Source organism: Manis pentadactyla, chromosome 3 (genome assembly GCF_030020395.1).
Source record: "Manis pentadactyla isolate mManPen7 chromosome 3, mManPen7.hap1, whole genome shotgun sequence".
Classification (NCBI taxonomy): domain Eukaryota; kingdom Metazoa; phylum Chordata; class Mammalia; order Pholidota; family Manidae; genus Manis; species Manis pentadactyla.
The window spans coordinates 168,326,873-168,349,020 of record NC_080021.1 but is presented as its reverse complement, the minus strand read 5'-3'; the positions used below and the strand labels follow the sequence as shown (position 1 = coordinate 168,349,020).

Genomic DNA, 22,148 nt, shown 5'->3' with positions numbered 1-22,148 from the left:
AGCTATACATACATTGCTGTAGAATAAGGAAGATGGTGTGTATCTGTAAGGGAAAGAATTGGCCAGCCAACTTCGTGTCCAGAGCTATCAAGTCTGGTTCTTACAATCCACTTTTTCAAGTCTGGCTCTTTGTTTAGAGCAAGAAAAAAAAAATCATAGGATGGTTGGAGGTAGACATTTCCCTTCACTGAAGACTGAAGAGCTGTCAGTCTATTAGGATCCGGTTCAGAAATTTGTGAACAATTGAGAGAGTTTATCTGATGACTGACCAGTTGTGAAATTTAGCACTGATTATTTGATTCTCAGGGTGAGGGGATTAACTTGGAAACTGTGAGTTTCCACCTGGGGGGAAGGAGAGTGTTTTCTCCTTACTCTGCTACCATATAAAAATCAAGAACCCCAACTACATTGAAGTAAGAGGGAGAGTCCTCTGTGAAACAAAGTTAACATTCTCTTATTTCTTCCTTTTCTTTCCTTCCGATTTTGATATGGTTTTTTGGCCCTGTGTGTGTGTGTGTGTGTGTGTGTGTGTGTGTGTAGAGCCTAAAGGCCTGGGCTTTTGCTAAATGGATGCCTGTAATTTTTATCTGATAAACTGACTCTGGTCCTGCTTCTAGTAACAGTGATGGGAAATCCGGGCAAAGAATGTGTTGTTTTCCCTAATAGGGCTCTCAAATCTCAGCGGATACACTGTCAGCTAATTACCCCCTGGGCTCAAGGCTTTCACTGGGGTCTTCTAAGATACACAAAACCAAAGGCCATTAGCACTCCGTAATTGAAGCAAACAGTAAATGTGTTTACTCTGCCTGGCCACTGACCACCTGCCTTCCCAGCCTACAAGCAGGTATCTATATATAGGCTCTCCTTGCCCGCAGTCTTGTGGAGGGTGAGCTGTGCTTTGGGCCTCACCGCCTGTGCACCTGCACAAAGCCAGGGCCCCGCCAGCATGCGTCTCCTGCTCCTCCAGCTGCTGGTGCTCCTGCCTCTGGGGAAAGCTACGTGGCACCCGGAAGGCCGCTCCAGTCAGAGTGCTGCTCCTCTCGTGCCGCTGGAAAGGAATCGCAGAGGGCTGGCCACAGGCAACCAGGAGGAGGCTGAGAAGCCTGATCTGTTTGTTGCAGTGCCACACCTGATAGGTGCCCGGCCGGGGGAAGGCCAGAGGCAGAGGCAGAAGATGCTGTCCAGGTTTGGCAGGCTCTGGAGGAGGCCTGAAGGAGACCTGCACGCGTCCCGGGACGTGGTCAGTGGGCACTTCCCACCCGGGACCCAGGCCCTCCCGCAGCCCAAGGATGGGACACAAATGGAGAAATCTCCTCTTCGGGAAGAAGCCAAGAAATTCTGGCACCACTTCATGTTCAGAATGAGTCCAGCTTCTCAGGGGGTCATCTTGCCTATCAAAAGTCATGAGGTGCATCAGGAGACCTGTAGGACGGTGCCCTTTGACCAGGTATTTGTTCCGGGGGCAGAGGGGGTCAAGAAGGGTGTGGGCAGCTGGGACAGGTGGAGAGCAGGGCAAGAGGCTGCCAGAAGCCTGAGTCTCGCCTAACTCCTAGATTTGGTCTTCGGACTTCTGCCGCAGGATTTGGCAAAGGTGGTCACACTCCCTAAATTTCCTTCTAGCCTTCCCGTTGTTTTTTGGTGCTCTGGAAATGCTGCAAAAATGGTATCAAGGTACTGCCAATATTTATAATCAGTCATATTAATGGAGCTTTGTTTTATGGGGTTTTATTTATTTTTATCTCAGGGATAGTCTACCCAGAGAAATAGTAAGACTGTACTCTCATTAGGAAACTGGGAATTTAGAGCATTCATCAGAACTTCTCTCTGGCTCTGGCTCTACACTGTTAGGATGGGGGTGAGCAGTTCGACTCCACCTGCAGGTAAGGGGGGCTACGCTGGCCTCCTCCCCAAACATTCCCACACATGCATGATGGTCTCAATCCTTGTATTTCAGACCTACCTACCTCACAGGTTCATAAAATAAGATTGTCAGGCTGAAGTTGCCATATCATTTCTAATATTATGTAGCAAAAAGGAATTTAACTTATTTTCTTATAAGCTTTCATAAAATAATCTTGATTTCCACCCCTTAGAAACACCTATGTCCTGATTCATTGTGTTGGCTAGTTTGTGGTTGTCCTGATGGATTCCACACCTTTTAAGAGAATGGGGCCTCCTACTCTCACCTTCCTCCAGTCAGTCCTGGCAACCCCCATGCTACAATGTTAAATTACAATTAAGAAATTCTATCGGGTTCTTAAACATGAGGATACTGAACCAAAAGCAATGCAGGGTAAATTTTACAGTCCAGTAATGCTAACCAATTAAGCAGGCAATGTTATAAGGTAATTGACTGTGCAAGGCAGTTAAGTATCTGCCTGTGAAGGCAAGAAGATGCAGCAATGACACATCAACTATCAAATAATAATGACTGCTTTGTTGGTCATGGGCAATTAGAAAATTGCTTCTAAGACTTGTGCAGTCAAATTTCCTTTGAAACTCTTATATTGAATTCTATTACTAATTGCATTAAAATCAAGGTGTTTAACTCATGTATTTCAAGGCACATAAAGCTAGGTGTGTGGGGTTATTGGAGAGGCAAAGGGGATGTAGTGCTTTATGATTTGCAGGCATATGTGTTGCAATTTTGCTCCATGCAAGTTCAAAGACTTGAATGTACTATAGGTCCTGAAAAATAGGATAGAATTAAACTCATGAGGTTCTGATCCATTCTGCGCAAAACTGAACAAACACGTATGGAGAATCTGTTATGCACAATGCACAGGGACATGTAGAAAGGTACGGCAGCTTACTTATCTAAGAAGCTAGTCATCAGTAGTTGTAGCATTCAACTGGTAGCATTCAATTAGACAAAATTTCTTAAGGTTTGGTATCCAAAAAGTAGAATAAACTATTTTTATATTGGGGATATCTGAAAGTCTAATTTATTAATAACTCCACAAAAGAAATTTAGTTCAAGTGATTCTGTGCCCTTAAAGATACTATCATCTAGATATTGGGAAATATCTAAAATCAGTGATTTTTGAAATGTTAGTCTAAAGTATCATCAGACTGACAGTCTATGTACCTTCTGCATCATGTGTGTTAATCAAAATTACTCAAGATAATTTAATGAAGATGTGTTTGCCTTTTAGACCGTCACCCATGAAGACTGTGAGGAAGTAGTTGTACAGAACAACCTTTGCTTTGGCAAGTGTGGGTCTGTTCGTTTTCCTGGAGCTGCGCAGCAGCCCCATACCTTCTGCTCCCACTGCTCACCTGCCAAGTTCACTACAATGCGTTTGCAGCTGAACTGCACTGGCCTGGCCCCTGTGGCCAAGGTGGTGATGCTGGTGGAGGAATGTCAGTGCAAGGTGAAGATGGAGCATGAACATGGACACCTCCTACAAGCAGGCTCCCAGGCAGAATTTCATGCACAGGATCCCTTTATCCCAGGATTTGCAACTTAATCAGCTGTCCCCCTGTTATCTTTGTGAAGCAAAACCACAATAGCAAAGTTACTGACTCTTCTGTTGGGAAAAGTTTAATGGGTAGATAACATTTTAAGGGAAAGATGGTTTGAATAGTAGTACAATAGAACAATTTAGAGGAAACAGTGTACATCTAGTTATGAGTACTCATTTGGGATATAGTCTTGGCTCTGCCACTAACTGGCCATAGGATGATAACAAGTTGCAGAGGTTTCTTCACCTCAAATTTTTCATCTGTAAATGAGGGACTTGAACTAGATGGTCGCTAGAGTACCTTCCACTAGGGATGTCCCATGATCTGTTGTCTCCAAGATTTAGGGGAAGTGCGCCATCTGAAGAAAGAAAAGAAACAAACTAGACCATAAATGGTTTCTTTAATAGCTTGTTTTATATATATATATATATATATATATATATATATATATATATATATATATAATCCATACTGTGTGTGTGTGTGTGTGTGTGTGTGTGTGTGTGTGTATATATATACATATTATTTGTAGAAGGGATTCCTCATACTTGTAGTTGCCTTCACATCACATGAAATGTTTTAGTTGACTTCTATCAGATGATTAAGTAGGTCCATAGACATAAAGAGTAACCTTCTGGGGTGCCTCATTGTTTGTGATACTTCCCATATAAAGTTCTTAATGTCAGGCCTTTGGCTCTGAAGAAGACACAGTGATGTTACTCTGAGTGGTTTACAGAGGGATGAGGAGCAATCATTGGTAACCAAGCAAGTACCTATATTGCAGGGAAGGAAAAAAGATATGATCAGTACCAGGTTTAGAGGTCGATCCAGAGATGCTGATGAAAGTAATTAAATAATTCCAGTAGATGTCAAATTAAATAAACTTCAAATGAGTTAAAATGGACACAACTGACAGGTGAAATCCTTCATCTGTGTGCGTTTTGGATTAAGTAGGAAGGGTTCTGTGTGTGGGTGACTGTTGTTTGGCTAGCTACTGCATAAAAATTTTGTGTGACAAACTTTGTTCTGCAAATGCCGCAATTGCAAGTTCTGAGAATATTGTGAATACTTTAATGTATTAAATTTTAGGTAATGAAGCATTCTGGGAAATGTTGTGGCAGTCAGTTGTCTTATAATTTGTCCTTATCTGTTTTGCCTGTCTCATAATTTAAAGGCCCTAAGGCACTATCTGGAGGTTACCCAGCTAGGGCATTTTTGAACTGGCTTCAAAGGCTAATGACAATGACTCAAGTGTTTCTTCTGACACTTCAAGCAGGTTTCTGTTAATGTCCTTCAATCACTGTCTTTAGTGATTACATTTCTCCCTCTATTTACTTGTATGTGTACATTTTGCAGACCTGGCTTTCCCTAGCCATATTTATTTTTCTATAATCATTCTTCAAAGTATTCATCTTAAAAATTATTTAGATCCCTTTATTTTCAGGATGCATAAAAAAGTATTTCCCAGAATAATGGCTTCTTCTAAAGTCAATGTGTATTTTAATTCTATTTCTCTTTAATCACATCATCTAACCTGGTGTTCCAAGAAAGAGAATGCATTTATATTTAGTGTATATTCTATAACACCTCAATGTAATAGAATAAGCCACATAGATACACATGTGGCATTTACATCAGAATATATTATACTCTTCGGTGGTCAAAGACAACCTAACTGGCCAAGATATGGTCATAAGGATAAAACTGTTCAGCATTAATGATATCCCAGCTGGTCAATATATTTTGGTGCCAAAAGCTATTGAGCAGCTGTCTAGTTTGCAATTGCCTACTCCTGATTATGTAAACCTATCTCTGCCAATTGGACCATCCTTCTCCTCCTTACACCCTTGCAAATCCCTTTTATCTTTGCAAATAGACTCTCAAGCCCAAACAATCATCAGTTTTATTTAAACTCTGGTTTGCTCTTCCCTCACATGTGAATTCAAGATGAGAGAGCTCAGAAGGATATCAGAGCTCACATTCATAGAGTAATAGCATGAATCTCAAAAGTTGCCCATATTCAAATATTTTAAATTACAAAAAGACAATTGGCAATTGTTTGACATAATACATGAGAACATAAGAAATCAAGAGGAAACACACAAATACCTAGTATCTATTAATGCCAGGTACTGTGCTGCATCTTTTACATATATTACAGAATTGATGTAATCTGTAAGTAGATAAATTATGTAATCCTCAAAAAAATTTCATGAGGTGTGTAAATACCCTATTTTACAGGTGGAGAAAATAAGCCTTAAAAGCTTAAGCAACTTGCTTAAGATAGTTTGGAGCATATTTTCTATTTGTATTAAAATATTTTTTATGCTCATTCATTGTCCATCAATTTAGATTTAACTCCTGTAGGTCTCTTGACTATAGGCTTCAAAGCTAATTTCTTTTTACCTCTTGTCTAGCTCTTATATTTAAAGGACGCTGATGTTATCTCTTGAAAGAGAAATCATCCCTAGGAAGGTTCTCAGACAAGCATTGCCTTGACTTCAGAGGTGGTCACAGCAAACCCCCTCATCAATCTTGTTCTCATTTTCCTCCTGGATAAAACAAGGCTGATAATAATCACTTCAAAATTACTCTGATGATCAAGGGTAGATAACAGCACATCAGAGAGCTTTACATCCTGTACAACCACAAAGGGCTATTCACTCTTCTCCTTTCAGACTTCTAAAAAATTTGTTTTGAGAAATTGAAGACACAGAAAAGCGCAAAGAATAACGTAACACTCAAATTCTCACCACCAGAATAATTAACAGTTTATTATCTTGTGCTTCGAATCTGTTTTTTAAAAGAAATAAGCCACTTCACATGCAAGTGAAGTCCCCTCTACCTACCATGCTGAGTTCTGTTCTCCAAGCCCTTGACCCCTCAACATCTCCCCAAGATACCTGTTTGTACTTCCAATATCCTTTTATAATTTTACACATCCAGAAATAACACATAGTGTTATTTTCATATATATGCACTTTCATTCAGTAGGCATTTATTTGCCTACCAGCTATGTGCAAGATACAGTTCTTGGTGCTGTGAAAATAGTTAGGAAACAAGTCAAACAAGGTCCCTGCTCCTGTAGAACTTATGTTCTAGTCGGGGGAGACAAGCAATTTGGTAATTGGTCAATTCATCTATCGGCCAGCAGGAAAGGAAATGGTCAGTTCATCTATCGACCAGCAGGAAAGGAAAAAATATCAGGTGGCTATAAGTGGTATGCAAAGAATTAAAATAGGGAAGTGCATTAGAGATTAGTTGCCTTAGATTGAGTAGTCTTTGACAGGATGATGTTAAAGCAATGAGCTCTTAATTACATGCATGATATTAATATGAACTTTTCTACAGCTAATTTTTTCCTCCACACAGGATTCTGGCTTGTTTTTACAACATGTTTTAGAGGTTTTTTTTAAATGTGCATTTTATGTCTCTTCTAGAAACTTGGCATTAAGTAGTCCCAAAGAGAGTAGTTAATTTAGCTGTGATAATTTATCTTTCCAATGTACATAATTTCTTTACCCTGTCAAGTTAATTCCTAATTAAGAATGTCGTGTATTTTCTGAATTTTTACAGAGAATTTATTCCATACAAGACACTGTGCTGAGAACCCTAGGTTAACCAAAGACAAATAAGACACATTTCCTCCACCCCGGTACTTGCAATACATTGGCAGAGATAATATATGCAAAGCATAAAGCAATAATGATAGCGATACTAATGAGCTACCAATTATTGAGCCTTTACTATATGTTCAGGTGCTTTCTATTCCTCATCTTCTAGAAATAGACATTTTATAATCTTTTTTTTTTTTTTTACAAGGAGAGTGAGAGAGAGTTGCATTCACTCAGTTCACAAGTATCTGTGATTGTGATGAACCTGGTCACTCTGTTGGGTGCAAAGAATATAAAGGAGTATATGATTATTTGCATGTAATTCCTGACCTTGAAAAGTTTACAGTCTAGAAACAAGTAACTAAATGTATTTGCATTTGTAAAGCTAGATTGATGATCACCCCCTCTATGCCCCCAGTCCCAAGCTTTCCCAGTGAAGCCTGCCTTAACCCCCAGAACAGATTAAGGCCACCTGTTACATGGTTTTGAAGCACTGTATACCTTCACTTCATAGCACTCATTTCAGGTTATAATCATACCTTTGTTTGTGTCATTAGTCAAATCATAAGCTCCAGGAGAGCAAGGATCATATTGGGTTTCTTTCACCATTGTAATCAATGCTTAAGTAAGTGTCCAGCACATAGTAGGTACTCAATAAATAGTTTTTGTCTGCATAAAAGAAACAATATCAGTAGATAGTATATGTGGAAGGTATATCATGTATCAGGCACCATGTCAAGCACTTTCTATACATAATTTTATTTAACTTTCATGAAACCTATGGTGTAGGGAGTGCTGTATTATTTTACAGATGAGAATGCTGAGGATCATATAAATTAAATGACTTTCCTGAAGTACCACTACTGGGGTGTAGCAGTAGCTGAATTAATCTAAAGTCCCAGATCTTTCCTATTATGCTGCATTGTCTCAAGATAGCAAAGATAAAAGAATGAAAAAGTATATGTATTTCTATATACACATATATTCATACACATATATATGTATATATACACATACATACATATGCATACACATATATACATTTCTAGACACCTGATTCATCCAGTAGTCTATTCCTTTTCTGATTCTCAAAGCTCATTATCCATACCTGTCTTAAGGCACTTATATCAATGAGATTATTTCAGTACAAATACCAGGAAACATAACTCAGAATATCTTAAATTATAAAGGGATTTATCGTTTCACTAACAGGAAGTCTGGAAATCAGCTAAGTCTCTGGTTGGTCAAGTCAGAAGTTCTACCATTCCATCAAGGACTCAGGCTCCTGCCATCTCTCTGTTCTGTCATTTGTGGTCTGTCCTCTACAAATTGAAACTCCCCTCCATCACATGTGATGGCTGCAGTTCTAGACATCATGTTTCACCATTCACACACCAAATTCCAGAGTAGGAAAAAGGGTTTCTTTCCCATTTGTATCCCTTTAAAAGAGCTGAATAAAATCAGTTATATTGAAGATAATTAAACAAAATCTTTGCTCTGACAGCAAGGAATAAAGAGAAGATGCTGCTCAGGAGACAAACAACACTGCCACAGCCATTGCCACCTAACTTGTCATTATTTATCTACCTATCTTATCATTCTAGATTGTATACTTAACAGCAAGTCTTATGTTATACGTCTTTGTTACCCCTCTGTTTCTAGTATAATATTTTATGTTTTATATAATATTTATATTATTTTCTATAGTATTAAATATAGAAAAAATATATTTATATATCAATATTTTTTTGCATATTTTTTTGCAATATTCATATATTTGTGCATATACATAAATATAGACATACACAAAATGTATAATTTTAATGTTTTATAAGGGATAAATGGCCAGTATGTGAATGCTAAATGAATGAATTTTGGGGGCCACTCTTGGAAGTATAGACAGTGTACTTAGTGTGGGGAGTTTTGCCTGGCAGCCAACATTTGGTAGGTGATAGGGAGTTTTTGATTTTTGAGCAGATGAGGATGGTAGGGGTTCACAACTCATGAGCCCACTGAAATGTGCACAAATGTTGTGGGTATGCATACACTTCAGGGGAGAGGGTCCGGAGTATGACGAATTGGAATGGAGAGAAAACACGGAGGCCAGAGGAGCTGGAAGAAACCTTGGAACCATGTGCCTCTTCTGATCAGACCTGAGGAAAGTCAAGTTTCCATTTTTGGAACAAAACGGATTTGAAATACACTTCAGTGGGCCCTCTTCACCTTGCTTAGTCTAATGCTTACAGTCAGGAGCTTGCAGTGGTGAAATGGGTGAGTAATAATACCATAAGCAAAGGACTTTCCTGTAATACTAGTTTCCCAAAGCCAGGCCCAAATTACCCACCCACATTTCCAGGAGAGAGCTCAGGGTTTTATTTTATTGCCTACCTTCCCCCCTTACTCTGCTTTGTTCCTCTTCCTTTTCTCCTAAAAAAACAATCATCAGTGACCCATCTGTGGGTGGGGACTTGGGTGAATGTTTCTCAGAGAGATTATCACAACTTCCTCTTGTCTACTGGCTAAGGGAAACACACCTATTTATGCCCAATATCCAAAGAACAAGAATTTCCAGTGAGCACTTTTTTATAAGTCACAATCCCATTACTAAAAGGAAACTTGTATCCTGCCCAAACCTCACGCAAGAAGTAGGTGAAAACTTAAATGTATAAACAGATTTCACATTGGTTCTTAAACCAGCCCAAGTTAGACACTAAGAGAAAGACCCTTTCACAGGGCCTGGGACCTACCAGATTTAGTGGTGTCTTTGAACAAAGAAGAAGCAATATCCTGGAGCTTTACAGGACCATGAGAACACAGTGTGAATCTATAACTGATGGGTCCCCAAAGTGCATATATCATAAAAATACTCCCCCCCCCCATTTTTTTGCTTGTCTGCAAAGGAGACTGTAAGTCCTGGCATAGCTGTAAGGAAAATTGTAAAGCAGGTGGAATTTTCTTTGGCACCTACTTTTCCCCCTTTCTTCCTATGATCTCACCCTTGGCTCCTTTCCCTCTTTCACCTTCATTTCAAGAACCCATTCTCTACAATTACCCAGAACTCCTGAATCATGTCTATTCATCTATCTAGCCCACCAATATATTCATCCAATTAACATTTATTTAGTGTCAGACACTGTGCTGACCCCTTGAGGTACCAAGATGGCTGTGACAGGCTCCTGCTCTTCAGGAGATGGAATTTACCTGGCTGGAGAGTTTGGGTTTCATTCTACAGGTGACTGCTTCTTAACCTTGGCTGTGTACTAGAATTACCCATGAGATTTTAAAATAGAGATATTCTGTTCCAATGGGTGGAGGTAGGGATTGGGGCCAGCAGGCAATAGTTGATATATTTTTTAAGTTTCACAAGTGATTTTGCCACCAGGCCAGATAATGAAGAGATGGGAGTCACTGAAGATTTGTGGTCACAGGAATTCTGAACACTTGCTTGGATTTCTTCTAAAACAAGAATATCGTGCTGTTCTTGATTCTCCTGTGTTCTCCACTGAAACCGTCTTCCAAGCTCTTCAAATTTCATTTCTATGTGTTTCATGAGTGTCATTACTCTTGCCCTGTTAACCAAATTGCATTTTCTTTGCCCAGAGGAAATAGAGGTGTTTGAGTTGATACTTCTCCCCCAAATAAGTTGCTCTTTTTATCACATACCTATTGTACTTATTCCTCCATTAGCATTTAGCACTGTAATTCAGTAAGTCTCAAATATTAGTGTGCCTAAAATTTACTTTGGGTGTTCACAAGCAATGCTTCCTAGGTTCCACACCCAGGAAGTCTGATTCACTGGGTTTGAGACATGCACAGCAATCTTCAGTTTTCTACTTTGTAAAGATTTTCAAAAATAGAAAAAAGTTGAAAAAACATAGCACCAAGAATATCTCTATAACTGCCACCTTAATTCTATAATTGACATTTTGCCATATTTTCTTTACCTCTCAGTTTGTATGAAGGTGTATGTGTACTCACTATATGTTTTTATATTTTTGGGCAGTTTGAAAGTAAATTAATACTTCACCCTTAATACTCCAGCATGCATCTCCTAAGAATGAGGATATTCTCCTACATAATAAGAATAATGATATCATCATCACTCCTAAGAAAATTAACAGTATTTCCAAAATATCATCTAGTGATTTGTCTTTTAACAGACACCTTCTAGATCTTTCTCAAGTATAGAGGTACAAGTTCCAGACATTAAGGTTTCGAATGGAGGAGATCTTTGGGGAGCAAGCAGGACTCAAGGGACAACTCAAATAAATCTTGAACTCCAGGTAGACTTCACAAATCAGGGCAGACAAATGTCCCATCTTGCCAGAATGTCCATTCCACTTGACACAGAGTCTAAGAGAAGTCAGACAGGTCAGACAACTCTTTGGACAACCTCACACACTGGTTTTAACTGAGAAAGGTGAAATGTTCTTTCCTGCTTTGGGAAATTTCAAATCCTCTGCCCTCAGTTTTACAATAGAAAGTTGATAGGTGAGTGTACAAAATGGGTATCTGCAGCATTAAGGATACACCTGGTTTAAGGAATAAGATTTGTTTCAGTGGAAATAATCAGTTGAATGATTCTCTGCTGTGATTAAAGAGTTAAAACTGTGACCCAGCATCATGCTTCAGGGGAGCTGTAAGAAATAGGGACCATGGGAATTGTAGTGTGATTCTTCTGCACACTCTCTAATATGGTCTCCATAAAACAGCATCAGCTGTTGCCGCACACAGTGTAATTTAACATGCTCTTTAATGTTTACATTGGGCCTGTAAAAGATTTTATGATGACAGTTGGTGATTCCAATGGCAATTATTGAATGACAGCACACTGTGGTCAGATTGCTTCAGAAAAGGTTCTCTCGGAATGCTGGTTTTCACAAATCCAGGCCTAGGGATGATTTCTGGGTGCAGGATTTTCTAAACTAAGGTCGACTTCATTTCATGCTTGCCTACATGGTTCCATTGGGTCATATCTCCATGTTCTTCCTAAACACCAAAAGTGAAATAGGAAAAGGTGGAGTGAACTAGGAGGTTGGAGGTTGCTTGCTAGAACAGGCATGAGCTTGGGAATGACTTTTTTTGTGTGTAATGCAGTTACAGTGAAAGTTATTCCTTGACTAAGGGGGCAAAGAAAAAGCTATCAACAGCAGTAGTTGTGTGTGTGTTCATGTCAATTTGGCAGATGTCACTAATCCAAAGCAACACAGGCATTTAATTAACCCAATACATGGTCTGTGCATTCTAAGTAGCTGGTCAATCTTCCACCATCGCTTCCACTGAATTCCTGTTATGTGTTTGCTTTTCCCATGCTGTTCTCCATCATAACCCTCTAAGCCTGCATTGCTTGTGGAATTTTCTCAGGCATTTCTGTTTATGGTTGCACCCATATCAACCACATTGTTACTAGCTAGGTCTGAGACTTCCTGCTGTGGCACCCTGCCACAAAAGGTGTAATGTCCAGGGAACCTAAATGTTTTCATCTATTGCATATAGCTGTCATGAGTCCAAAGCTGATCATTGACAAAAGTGAATTCTTCAGTGTTTTAGAGCCACAAGGAATAGCAGAAAGTACTAATTTTATAACCCCTGGCACCTGGATTTTCCCTTAAATGCTCAGAGATTATTTTATTCCCCTGGTCAACACTGTCTCCACTTGAGCCATGTGGGGTGTGGCTTTCAGCCTCTTTATCTCTTTCTGCTGCTGGTGCTGAACATTCCCCTTTCCTCTCCCTTCCTGAAAGTTCAGCACCTCCTGTTCTGTGTTTACATAGAGATGGAAGCCATTGAATTTTAACCCTCAGCTTCCTTCCATTTGCTTTCAAAATCTCCAACTTGGTCACTTTCTGGCTTTTCCTTTTCTTCTGATTTTGAGAATTAAGTAAATGTTTTTTCTCCTACCAGAGATAATTCTCCTATTTGGACTCTTGATTCTACTGGTGCTCCTGGCCCCACACTTTAAGCTCCCAGTTCTAACTTGTCTTCCTCTTCTCTATTTTCACACCCTCAACTCTTTTTGCTATTTTCTTTATAATGAAATCTCTCAATGAATGTCTCACTTGATCTCTCTCCACCATGTAAACAGATTGGTACAATCAAAATTGCCCTATTTTTCTTATGTTCTTTACATTGAGCCAGGGCAGAACTTCTCATCATCTTTCTAGACCCATTTTACTTCTGTGTCAGAACTCAAGTAATCCTGTTTGCTTAAATTAAGCTGTTCCTAAAAACTCACAGAAAATTTTTTTAAAAGCACTTTTTCCTTCTGCCTTGTACCTTGATCCACATCTCTCCAAAGGATGAGGGATCAGGGTGACCTCCCCCAAACATCACTTTCTCTCTCAGGTTAGAAGAGCATATGTGTGAAACTGCTGAGTCTCCTTGCTGAGAATGGTGGCTACCTTATTGTGCCATTGACACAGAAAGGGAAACCTCTTTCCTCAAGAACTGCTGAGTCCTGACAACGGGTGGCTATCATTATCAAATGGGTTGTTAAAAGTTACTCAGCCAAACACTACCAGGAATAGGCCTGTCGCCTGTCAACAACAGATGCACTTCATAGGAGAGCTGCTAGGCATGTGAGGGATCTTTTGTAAGTTTGGCTTTTATTGAAGGAGTTTGACAATGATCTAAGGGAAGCAGAAATCAGTTTTGTATAGGTTTTTGTTTTGAGGTGCAATTAGGAAAAGACAGAATTAAGCAGGAACTAGGTGTTGTCATGAGATGAAGGTGGCTAAGCAACTGGGTATCCCTAGTTGCAAATGGAAAGAGCAAGTGGTGCGGGGTGTCACTGGTCAGTAATCACCCAAAGAAGGGGCCGTTAAGGTAACTTATAACTGCTGCATGACCTTGGCAGAAACAGTGTTTGCTATTAACTTCGCAGCTGGCCTTATCTGTGTCTGTCCTCTCAGCCTGATTAGTGCAAGGGCTTTTTTTTCTCTTTTCAGTCCAAGCTGATTTTCATTCTTTTAATTCCAAACACATTTTAACTCTTTCAGCATCCTGAATTCTAAACTCACCTGAATATTCACTGGGACACATTTCCCCACTGGCACTTAACCAGCTGTAAGAATCTTGGGTTCATCCTGATATAACCTTTAGAGCTAACATTAAGTGACCCTATAAAGCTGAGGTGAAACTGCTTGGCTTCACTAACAGATTTCAGACTTTTCCAGACGTCCCACTATTCTCTGCTTTACTTTAAATGATGCCATTGCCCTCACTAATCGAGTCTTTCCAGATTAAAGCAGGTCTTTACCCTACTCCAAAAGTTTAATGGCTTCTCATTGAAAATGGCACTGTATTTGAAGTGCATCATGATTTGACTCTGCTCTACACTTCCATTCTCGTCTCTCTGTTGTATTTCACATATAAGCCACACCAGGTGAACCATTGTACTTTCATGTCCCTGCTCCTTTACTTATTCTTTCCCTCATTTTGGAGGGATCCTTTATCCCAAACAAAATCTTATTCTCACTTGACTGATGCAAGAAACTTTCTCCTTGAAGCCACTCTTGAACCACCTTGTTGACATTACTATCTGCTTCTTTGACATTCGCATAGCACTTTGCTTGTAACTCTGTTTAGCATTGCTTTGGTTCTGTTTCCTAGGCACACAGTGGCTTTTTAGAGTTATCCTTGATATTTGGGGAAAAATAAAAAAGCAGTTTATTTTACCTAATTTCTATATCCTAAAAAGTTCTTAACCTGAAATTCATGTCTTCATTGTGGTCCTCTAGAACTTTGGGAAAGTGGGGCAGCATGTGAAACTTCATATATAAATGTATACATACATACTTATATAACTGCATGTGTGTGTGTGTGTATGTGTCTGTGCGTGTGTGTCTGTGTGAAAAGGAGTCCAAAACTTTCATCAGATGCTCAAAGAGATGTGTAACCCAACAGAGTTAAGAACAACTATTAGAATATTAGACTGTTGTGGAATGGGCACTCTGCCACTCAAGCAGATGGGGGAGAGGACTGTAAGCAACCAAGAAATCATGAATGTGCATCCAATGTGGGTGTTTAGGGCATGGTACCCAGCTGGGCAGGTGGAGAATGCCATCCACCCAAAGCTGCCAAGGGCTAAGAGCCAGTCCTGATTAAACTCGGGACTGCACTTGCACTGACTTTTGGAAATTTCCATGAAATCCACTCTCCCCAGTCACGGCACAGGAGCACAGTCGTTGGCTGAGTTATTTCACATAAAAGCCCTGACTGTGCCTTTGTTCAGAAGCTAAGCTGGCAGTGGCAGTGATGCTTCTTGTCCTTGTCTACTTTTTCAATTCCCAAATAAGTATTAGTTTGATTAATAATCACATTTCAGTCAGTCACAGGCACCATGTGGTTTGGAAATCTGGGGAGGGAAACAATAGTGCATGACACATATCTTCTCTCCATCTTTATAGTAAATAGAAAAGCTCCTCAAAAAGATTATAATGATGCAGGTATCTAAGTATATGGGTTGCAATGCAATGCAGTCATGTTTATCATGAATGATAGAACTAAATGACTTAATCTACAGTGCAAGGGATAGATAGAGGCCCTCCTTGATCGTACTTCTTAATTGCCCATGCTAAAAAAGTTCATGATTTTGAGATTGTTTTTCCTGCCACTTCTTTCCTTCCATGATTTCTTTTTTTCTTTATTGAAGTATCATTGATAGACAATCTTTTGTTAGTTTCAAATGTACAACACAGTGGTTCCAGTTACCCATGTTATTAAATCCTCACCCCCTCTAGTGCAGTTACTATCTATCAATGTAGAAAGATGTTAGAGAATCATTGACTATATTCTCCATGCTCTACTACTGTCCCCGTGACCAACTTCTATTGTGATTGTGAATTATTATGACCCACCCTCTGCCTCAACTTCTTCTCCTTGGTAAGCACTAGTCACTTCTCAGTGTCTATGAATCTACTGCTGTTTTGTTCCTTCTGTTTTCCTTTGTTTTTATATTCCACAAGTAAGTGAAATCATATGATATTTGTCTTTCTCTGACTGGCTTTTTCACTGAACATAATACCCTCTAGACCTATCCATGTTGTTGCAACTGGCAGGATTTCTTTTCTTTTTATGGCTGAATAATATTCCATTGTTTATATCCTTCCATACTTTCTTAGAAAAGCCTCTTGGATGAGAAACAGGTTAATTCATGCAAAAAAGGCATGAAAAACACAGACACATCCAATTGTCATGTGCATTCCTGTGCCTGTGCTAGCTCTCATTTTGGCACCTGTTGAGATCATTCGTCACAAACTATTCTCTTTCAGAAGAGTATCCTAACAGAAAGCAAAATAATATGCAATTCAGGTACCTGAATTTAGGGGATAAAACTCTACCATGTTTCCTATTCCCCCAAAGTTACTAGTTATCTGTATTATTTCTCTCTTCTCAAACAAACCAAGTCACAAAAGTCCTACTACATAAAATGAATTATGAAAATCAAGGATAATTCTGCTAAAAGTAATCATCACAACCTCCAACATAGGTATGCATGAATAGGGAGCTTATTTCCTAAACTGAAAGGCAATATACCTTGCAGATAGTAAAATCAATTTCTACCATTGAATTCCTTTGGGAGTAATATTTCAGGTTAGTAATTCCAAAACTCAAGTGAACACTAGAATCACTGGAAAACCTCTTAAAATAAAGGTTTCTGGCCTTTACCCTCAAAGTTTGTAATACAGGGGAGGGGTGGAGAATATGGATTTCTCACAAGTTCCCCAGTGATGTTATGGCTGCTGGTGTGGTGACCATACTTTAATAACCACTGATCTAGGTCTTTAAGGTTTCACAGTGTTTGTAATTTATTCAGGAACCAGATGATATAACACGTTAAAAAATACCTAGCAATACAAGGTAACATAAGGGCCCCAAATAAGCTACAATGTGTATGATGTAAGTGCAGTGGTGAGAACTCGGGGCTATCAGGATTTGAGCTAACTCTCAGGTGTGCACAGACTTGAGACCATCTGAGAAGAAGAGGGAGAGCCTTCTAGGATGGGTAAATGAATCAAGTTGGTAGTGCTATGACTGGATAGATAGTTTGGGACCAGTTTGTGAAGGGTTTTCAATGCCATCCTATAAGGAGTTAGATTTTATGTAGGAGGTAATATTTATTTCATCCACACCTCATCTCTTTCTGTGGTGCGCAAGCACAATATTTAGCTCTACATTACTGCATACATTTTAAACTTCCCAAAGTGCTGTTCAGCCAGGGATGGGGTGGGAATGGTGGAGGCTCTGGTATTTGATAATGAGGTAGAGCAGGGGCAAAGGACAAGCATCATGATTAATCTTTCTGCTTATGGTGAAAAACGCTGATATATAAATAGAATAGTAAGAACAGGAGGGACTCCATCTTAAGGCTAATATTCCATTTAAAAAACCAGGGAGTTTGGAGATAAGATTCCTCATCTATTTTATGGTAATTAGCCAATGGTTGACTCTACCTTAAGGTAGGGCAAGCAGTTCTAGATGGTATGTTTCCACTGCTTGACGGTAACCACTATCCTGGAGAAGAACAGGATCAATAAATTCCTTGTGTTATGTTTATCTTACAGAATATCTAGAGGAAAGACTATGGACAGTGACATAATGTGTCTCCCCAGAAATAGATATCATGAGACCATGTCAAGCCTATTCTCCCCTGGCCCTATACCCCATTCTTGAAATCCTTAAAAGACATGAATCCTAAGTCTTTAAGCACACCTCTTCTCTGAGGCTGCATGCACTCCCCTTTCTTTGAGTGTGTACTTTGCCTTAAATAAAGCCTTCTTGCTGCTCAACTTACTGTGTTTTTTCTCTATGCTCTTCTAACCCTCTCAGGAGGCTAATAAGAAACCCATTTCCTGGTGGTAAGCATCTTTGTTACTTCACTATTTCATTCAGTTTTCTAGACTTAAGCACAAGTCTTTTCTCTCTCTCTTCTACTTCAGACAAGTAAGGAAGAGCTACTGAGAGCTCTGATTCGGGCCTGCCAGTTCTCATGCTTGGGTGACCTGGATGGGACTGCAGCTGTAGGATTATGCTCTTTAGTAGCCTGCCTGAAAAATATCCTTTCTTTGCTTTGGGGGAAGTTCTCAGTACATAATCACATTCCCTCCCTCCAGTGCTCTGCAGCTGCCCATCCTGGGGTCGTTGGGGCTTAGTTCCCACTCTGTGCAGACTCAAGTGGACACTTAACACCAGGTAACCCTGGCTTCAGGAGTTGGCAAGGGATCTGCCCTGTACTGAGCAGGAGTTCAATGAACTTTCCTTTCCTCCCTGTTATTCCTTGCTCTCTACTGCCTTCATGGCTGCTACCATTCGCTGCTACTCTCCCTTTAACGAATTCTTTCCTTAACTACACTCCTCCAACCTGCTCATGATTTCTCATCAGTCAAGAAACCTATCCCATCTGGGTTGAGGTTTCATCTAGTGAGTAGGGAGGGAACCCCAAGACAACTGCCCCACAACAATAAGATACCAGTTTAAACTGGAAGGTGGATTTATTTGCATGTCCAGTCAATTTCTTTTTCCAAGGTTGCAGGGATGGGGAAGCCAGCAACTTTTGAATGTTTCCTGAAATACTAAGCAGAGTTTGTGTACGGATATAGGTTACCGCCAGGAAAAGGGAGTATCTCCAATGGCTGGGGCAACTTTGGCTCTTGTCCCATTGAGGGTCTGAAGTGAGCAAGACCATGCACTAGAATTCAGTGCTTTTCAATCTTTTCAGGTGCACAATTAGGAGTCACTTGGAGATCTTGTTAAAATGTAGCTCCTGATTCAGCAGGCCTGAGACTGTGCATTTCTAACGTTTCCAGAGGATGCTGGCGCTGCGGATCGCCCTTTGAGACAAGGTACCGCGGGACATCCAGAACGCAGATGGCCCGTTGGCCAAGTCCCCAGAATGAAGGAGGATAACTGCGATTCTTAAAGATTCCCCCACAGAGGTGGACGGTGTGGGTGTGGGACAAACAGCAGGGCGGCCTGGGCAGAGCTGGGAAGGTGGCGGCGGGGCAGGCCGAGGCGCAGACTGCGTCAGGTATGAGTGCCCGGGTGGTGGCGATCCGGAGGACACGCACGTGGCCGTCCCGGCCTGCCTGCGCGAGGATCGCTTCCCGCCCGCGGCGCAATTTCTGCTCTTTCGGCCCTCGGGGGCTCCCATCGCGGCTGCTCCGAGCGAAGCGGAGACGGCGACGGCGGCAGCGGCAGCTGGTTGCCGCACAGCGCGGGCTGGCGCGCGCCCTCCCTGCGGGCCGGGCGCCCCAGCTCCCGGAAGCGGAAGGGGAGCGCTGCCCGGCCTGGGCGACGGCGCGGCGCTGGACCGGGAGGCGGAGGAGGTGGGGTGGAGGACGGAGGGTGCCGCTGGCGGCCACGGGAGCAGCGGCGGCGAGAGGCGAGCCCCCTGGCGCCGGTGAGTGTGTGCGGGCGCGGGGATGACGCGGCCGCCCCCCGGCCCGCCGCCGCCCCTCGGAGCCGGGCCACCCTCACCTGGCCGCGTTCCTGCTCCGCGCCCGGCCCCCGCCCCGCACCTGCGCCCGTCCGGCTCGGAGCCCCAGGTCTGCCCGGGGCCGCTGGCCTGGCCTTTCTCAGAGAATCTTCAGCCGTCCCCCAGCTTCTCCTCCCGGAACTGGTGGTGGGTGGGTTCCTGGTCAAGTAGAGCTGATTTTTGGTATCTTAAAAAAAAAAAAATTTAATCTGTGCCCTGAGTTTCTCGCGTGAGAACTACAGTTATCTTCTGTATCCCCGGGGGACCTGCGCAGGGATCTCGGATTTATCTACGCTATCCACCGCCTTTCATTCATTTACAGATCGCTGGTGTGAGGTTGCAGAGGATTAACAGAGTAAACAGTTTGATCCTTTATTGATGTTACGCCTTCCTCCTCCAGATCCTAGAGTGGTTTTTAGAAAATGGCTATGGATGGCAGCAGTTTGCACTTGTTACCATTCACTATAATAAAATTGCACTTGTTACCATTCACTATAATAAATAGGTCGCTGGATTTTAACTGGAAGAGTCCATTTAAAGTGTGGTTTCTCAAGCTATATTTGGGTCACATTTTAAGATCCTCAGTGAGTCAGTGGAGGATGTCCGTATCTCTAGGGCTGAGAGAAGCTGACCGGTTATTACTGGAAAATATTGCAATACAGCAGTCCATAAAAGTACAAGAGGAAAAAAAATACTGTGGGTGGGTCATAAATCATAGTGTAAAATTACCACGAAGGATAATTAAGGTCAGTTAAAAAAGATGTGTCAAAGGGATCCTCAACCTAGTATGCTAATACGTTTATGTAAAAAAAATTCACTGCCTTCCTTGTGATAATAATCGTAGTTACCATTTGATGACTGCTTAGTATGTGCCATCCCTGCACTAAAAGGCATTTGGTGTAATATCTTGTTAAATTCTAACAACTCTTTTAGACTTAAATTCTTTTAAAGATAAAATCCAGAGAGATGCTTTATTTTGCAATGTCTTAATGGCAAAAAGAGGTAGAAAGGCAGAAATAACCAAATGAGACTTGGTGTTAAGTGGAAAGAGAAACTAGATTTTAGTTCTACCACTGTCGCAGTCTAAATGTGGGGTCATGGGTAGGTCAGTGATTGACCCATGCTGTTTTCTCAGCTATACAGCTAGGGAGAAAGGCTAAATCCTTTAAGGCTTATTTTTAGCTTTTCCATGCTTACTTAGCATATGCTATGTTTGTAAGTAATTTAAGACCCTTAAACATGTTAAAAGTATATTTAAAACATTTACCTGAAGAAGTATTAGTTAAATTACATAAAAATATAACTAAAAAATGTATAATTCCGTACTTTTGGAGTAATACTTGGTATAGCAGTATTCCAGGGTTCCTCATTTTTGATGTAAAACAATGAGATTATATGAGTTCCCTTCAAACTGTTGTGATTTAAACTTAACATACTTAAGAAACTGTAGTTGGTATAAATGAAATAGAACATATTTAAAATGATGCTGAGTTCCATTACCTATTTCTGTGGTGTTTTACTTAATATTAAGAAATGTAAGCATTTAAAAATGCATACACAGGTAACTATCAGCTGAACACATAGGTTCTGAAATAAAAGTAATCACTGAATCATACATTTTTTTACTTCTCATTTGCCCACTGCATGATACCTTTAATTCATAGGGACTGGTTCAGAGCCTGTGAAAAAGTGCATGGTACAATAATGCCATGTATTAGTGAAGAAATGAATTGAGAAGTCTAGTAATGTCTCCTGTGCAGTTTTTTCTGCACAGGAGTCAAAATCTTTTTCAGTGGCAGAATGCTACATAGTGGCACATAACAGGGAAGGCAGAGGAAAAGCTATTTTTATTACCAGGAAGTTGTTTCCAAAGCTCAGTTTTACTTTTATATGAAGGAATGAAGACATTTTATATTGTGTTAGTAAAACGTTAGGGCTCAGATTCAACTTTTCAATGCACTAAATATAAACGGTCTTTTAACATTTAGTAGAATAATCAGTGTGTTAATACTTCTTATTAAAGTTGCAAATGTTTGAACTATTTTGAATCAGTGAAAAATATGGGTGAAAGACAATGATAAATAGAAAAACTCTAGTCTTTATTATTGTTAGAATAATGATTTTTTTGTTAAGAATCCTTGATAAGTTGAGTTAGCCTACTTTAAAAAGCATATTTTTATAGATGTGAAGCAGCACTGCTCTCATTCGTAGATCCCTAACCAAAAACACCTTAGTGTAATGGTAGTTTGTTTATTTACTTCCCTCTTTTGATGCACCCTAGGAAAAAATTTCACATTTTCTAAGTTTGTCTTCTGCCTTGTAGGTCTTCTCTTTCCCTGTGCTTTTCTTCTTAGGTAGACTAACCTTTGTATCCATTTAAAAGCCTGAATAGGTATCTGCTCTCTTCATCTATCTGTTACCAATTCCAAAAGGGCAGGTTAGGTAAAAATTAGTGTTTTAGCATTCACTGATTGATATTATTTTAATTCTAACTTTATATGTTCCTTTAGTTTGATCTCAACCAGGCTTCTGATTTTAAGCATTTTATCTTTAATTGTAGGATGGATAAATCTTTTACCTGTTTTAGGATTTTC

General features: G+C 40.4%; 2 protein-coding genes across 3 annotated transcripts in view; both read left to right on the top strand.

The window, feature by feature from the left end:
• The first annotated feature begins 946 nt into the window (after positions 1-946).
• Positions 947-3,804, top strand: CER1 (cerberus 1, DAN family BMP antagonist). Its single transcript, XM_036926635.2, has 2 exons — positions 947-1,447; positions 3,156-3,804. The coding sequence occupies exons 1-2, from the start codon at positions 947-949 to the stop codon at positions 3,468-3,470; spliced, it is 816 nt and encodes a 271-aa protein (XP_036782530.2). The 3' UTR covers positions 3,471-3,804.
• Positions 3,805-19,341: 15,537 nt separating this feature from the next.
• ZDHHC21 (zinc finger DHHC-type palmitoyltransferase 21) overlaps positions 19,342-22,148 on the top strand; it is a 76,182-nt gene continuing 73,375 nt past the window's right edge. For both annotated transcript variants that reach the window (XM_036926650.2, XM_036926648.2), the window contains exon 1: positions 19,342-19,479. The gene's annotated coding sequence lies outside the window, so the exon portion shown is untranslated. The remainder of the gene's footprint in view (positions 19,480-22,148) is intronic.

Coding starts and splice junctions, on each gene's coding strand:
- CER1 (XM_036926635.2), top strand. CDS start 947: ATGCGTCTCCTGCTCCTCCAGCTGCTGGTGCTCCTGCCTCTGGGGAAA. Junction 1,448..3,155: donor GGACGGTGCCCTTTGACCAG/GTATTTGTTCCG, acceptor TTTGCCTTTTAG/ACCGTCACCCATGAAGACTG.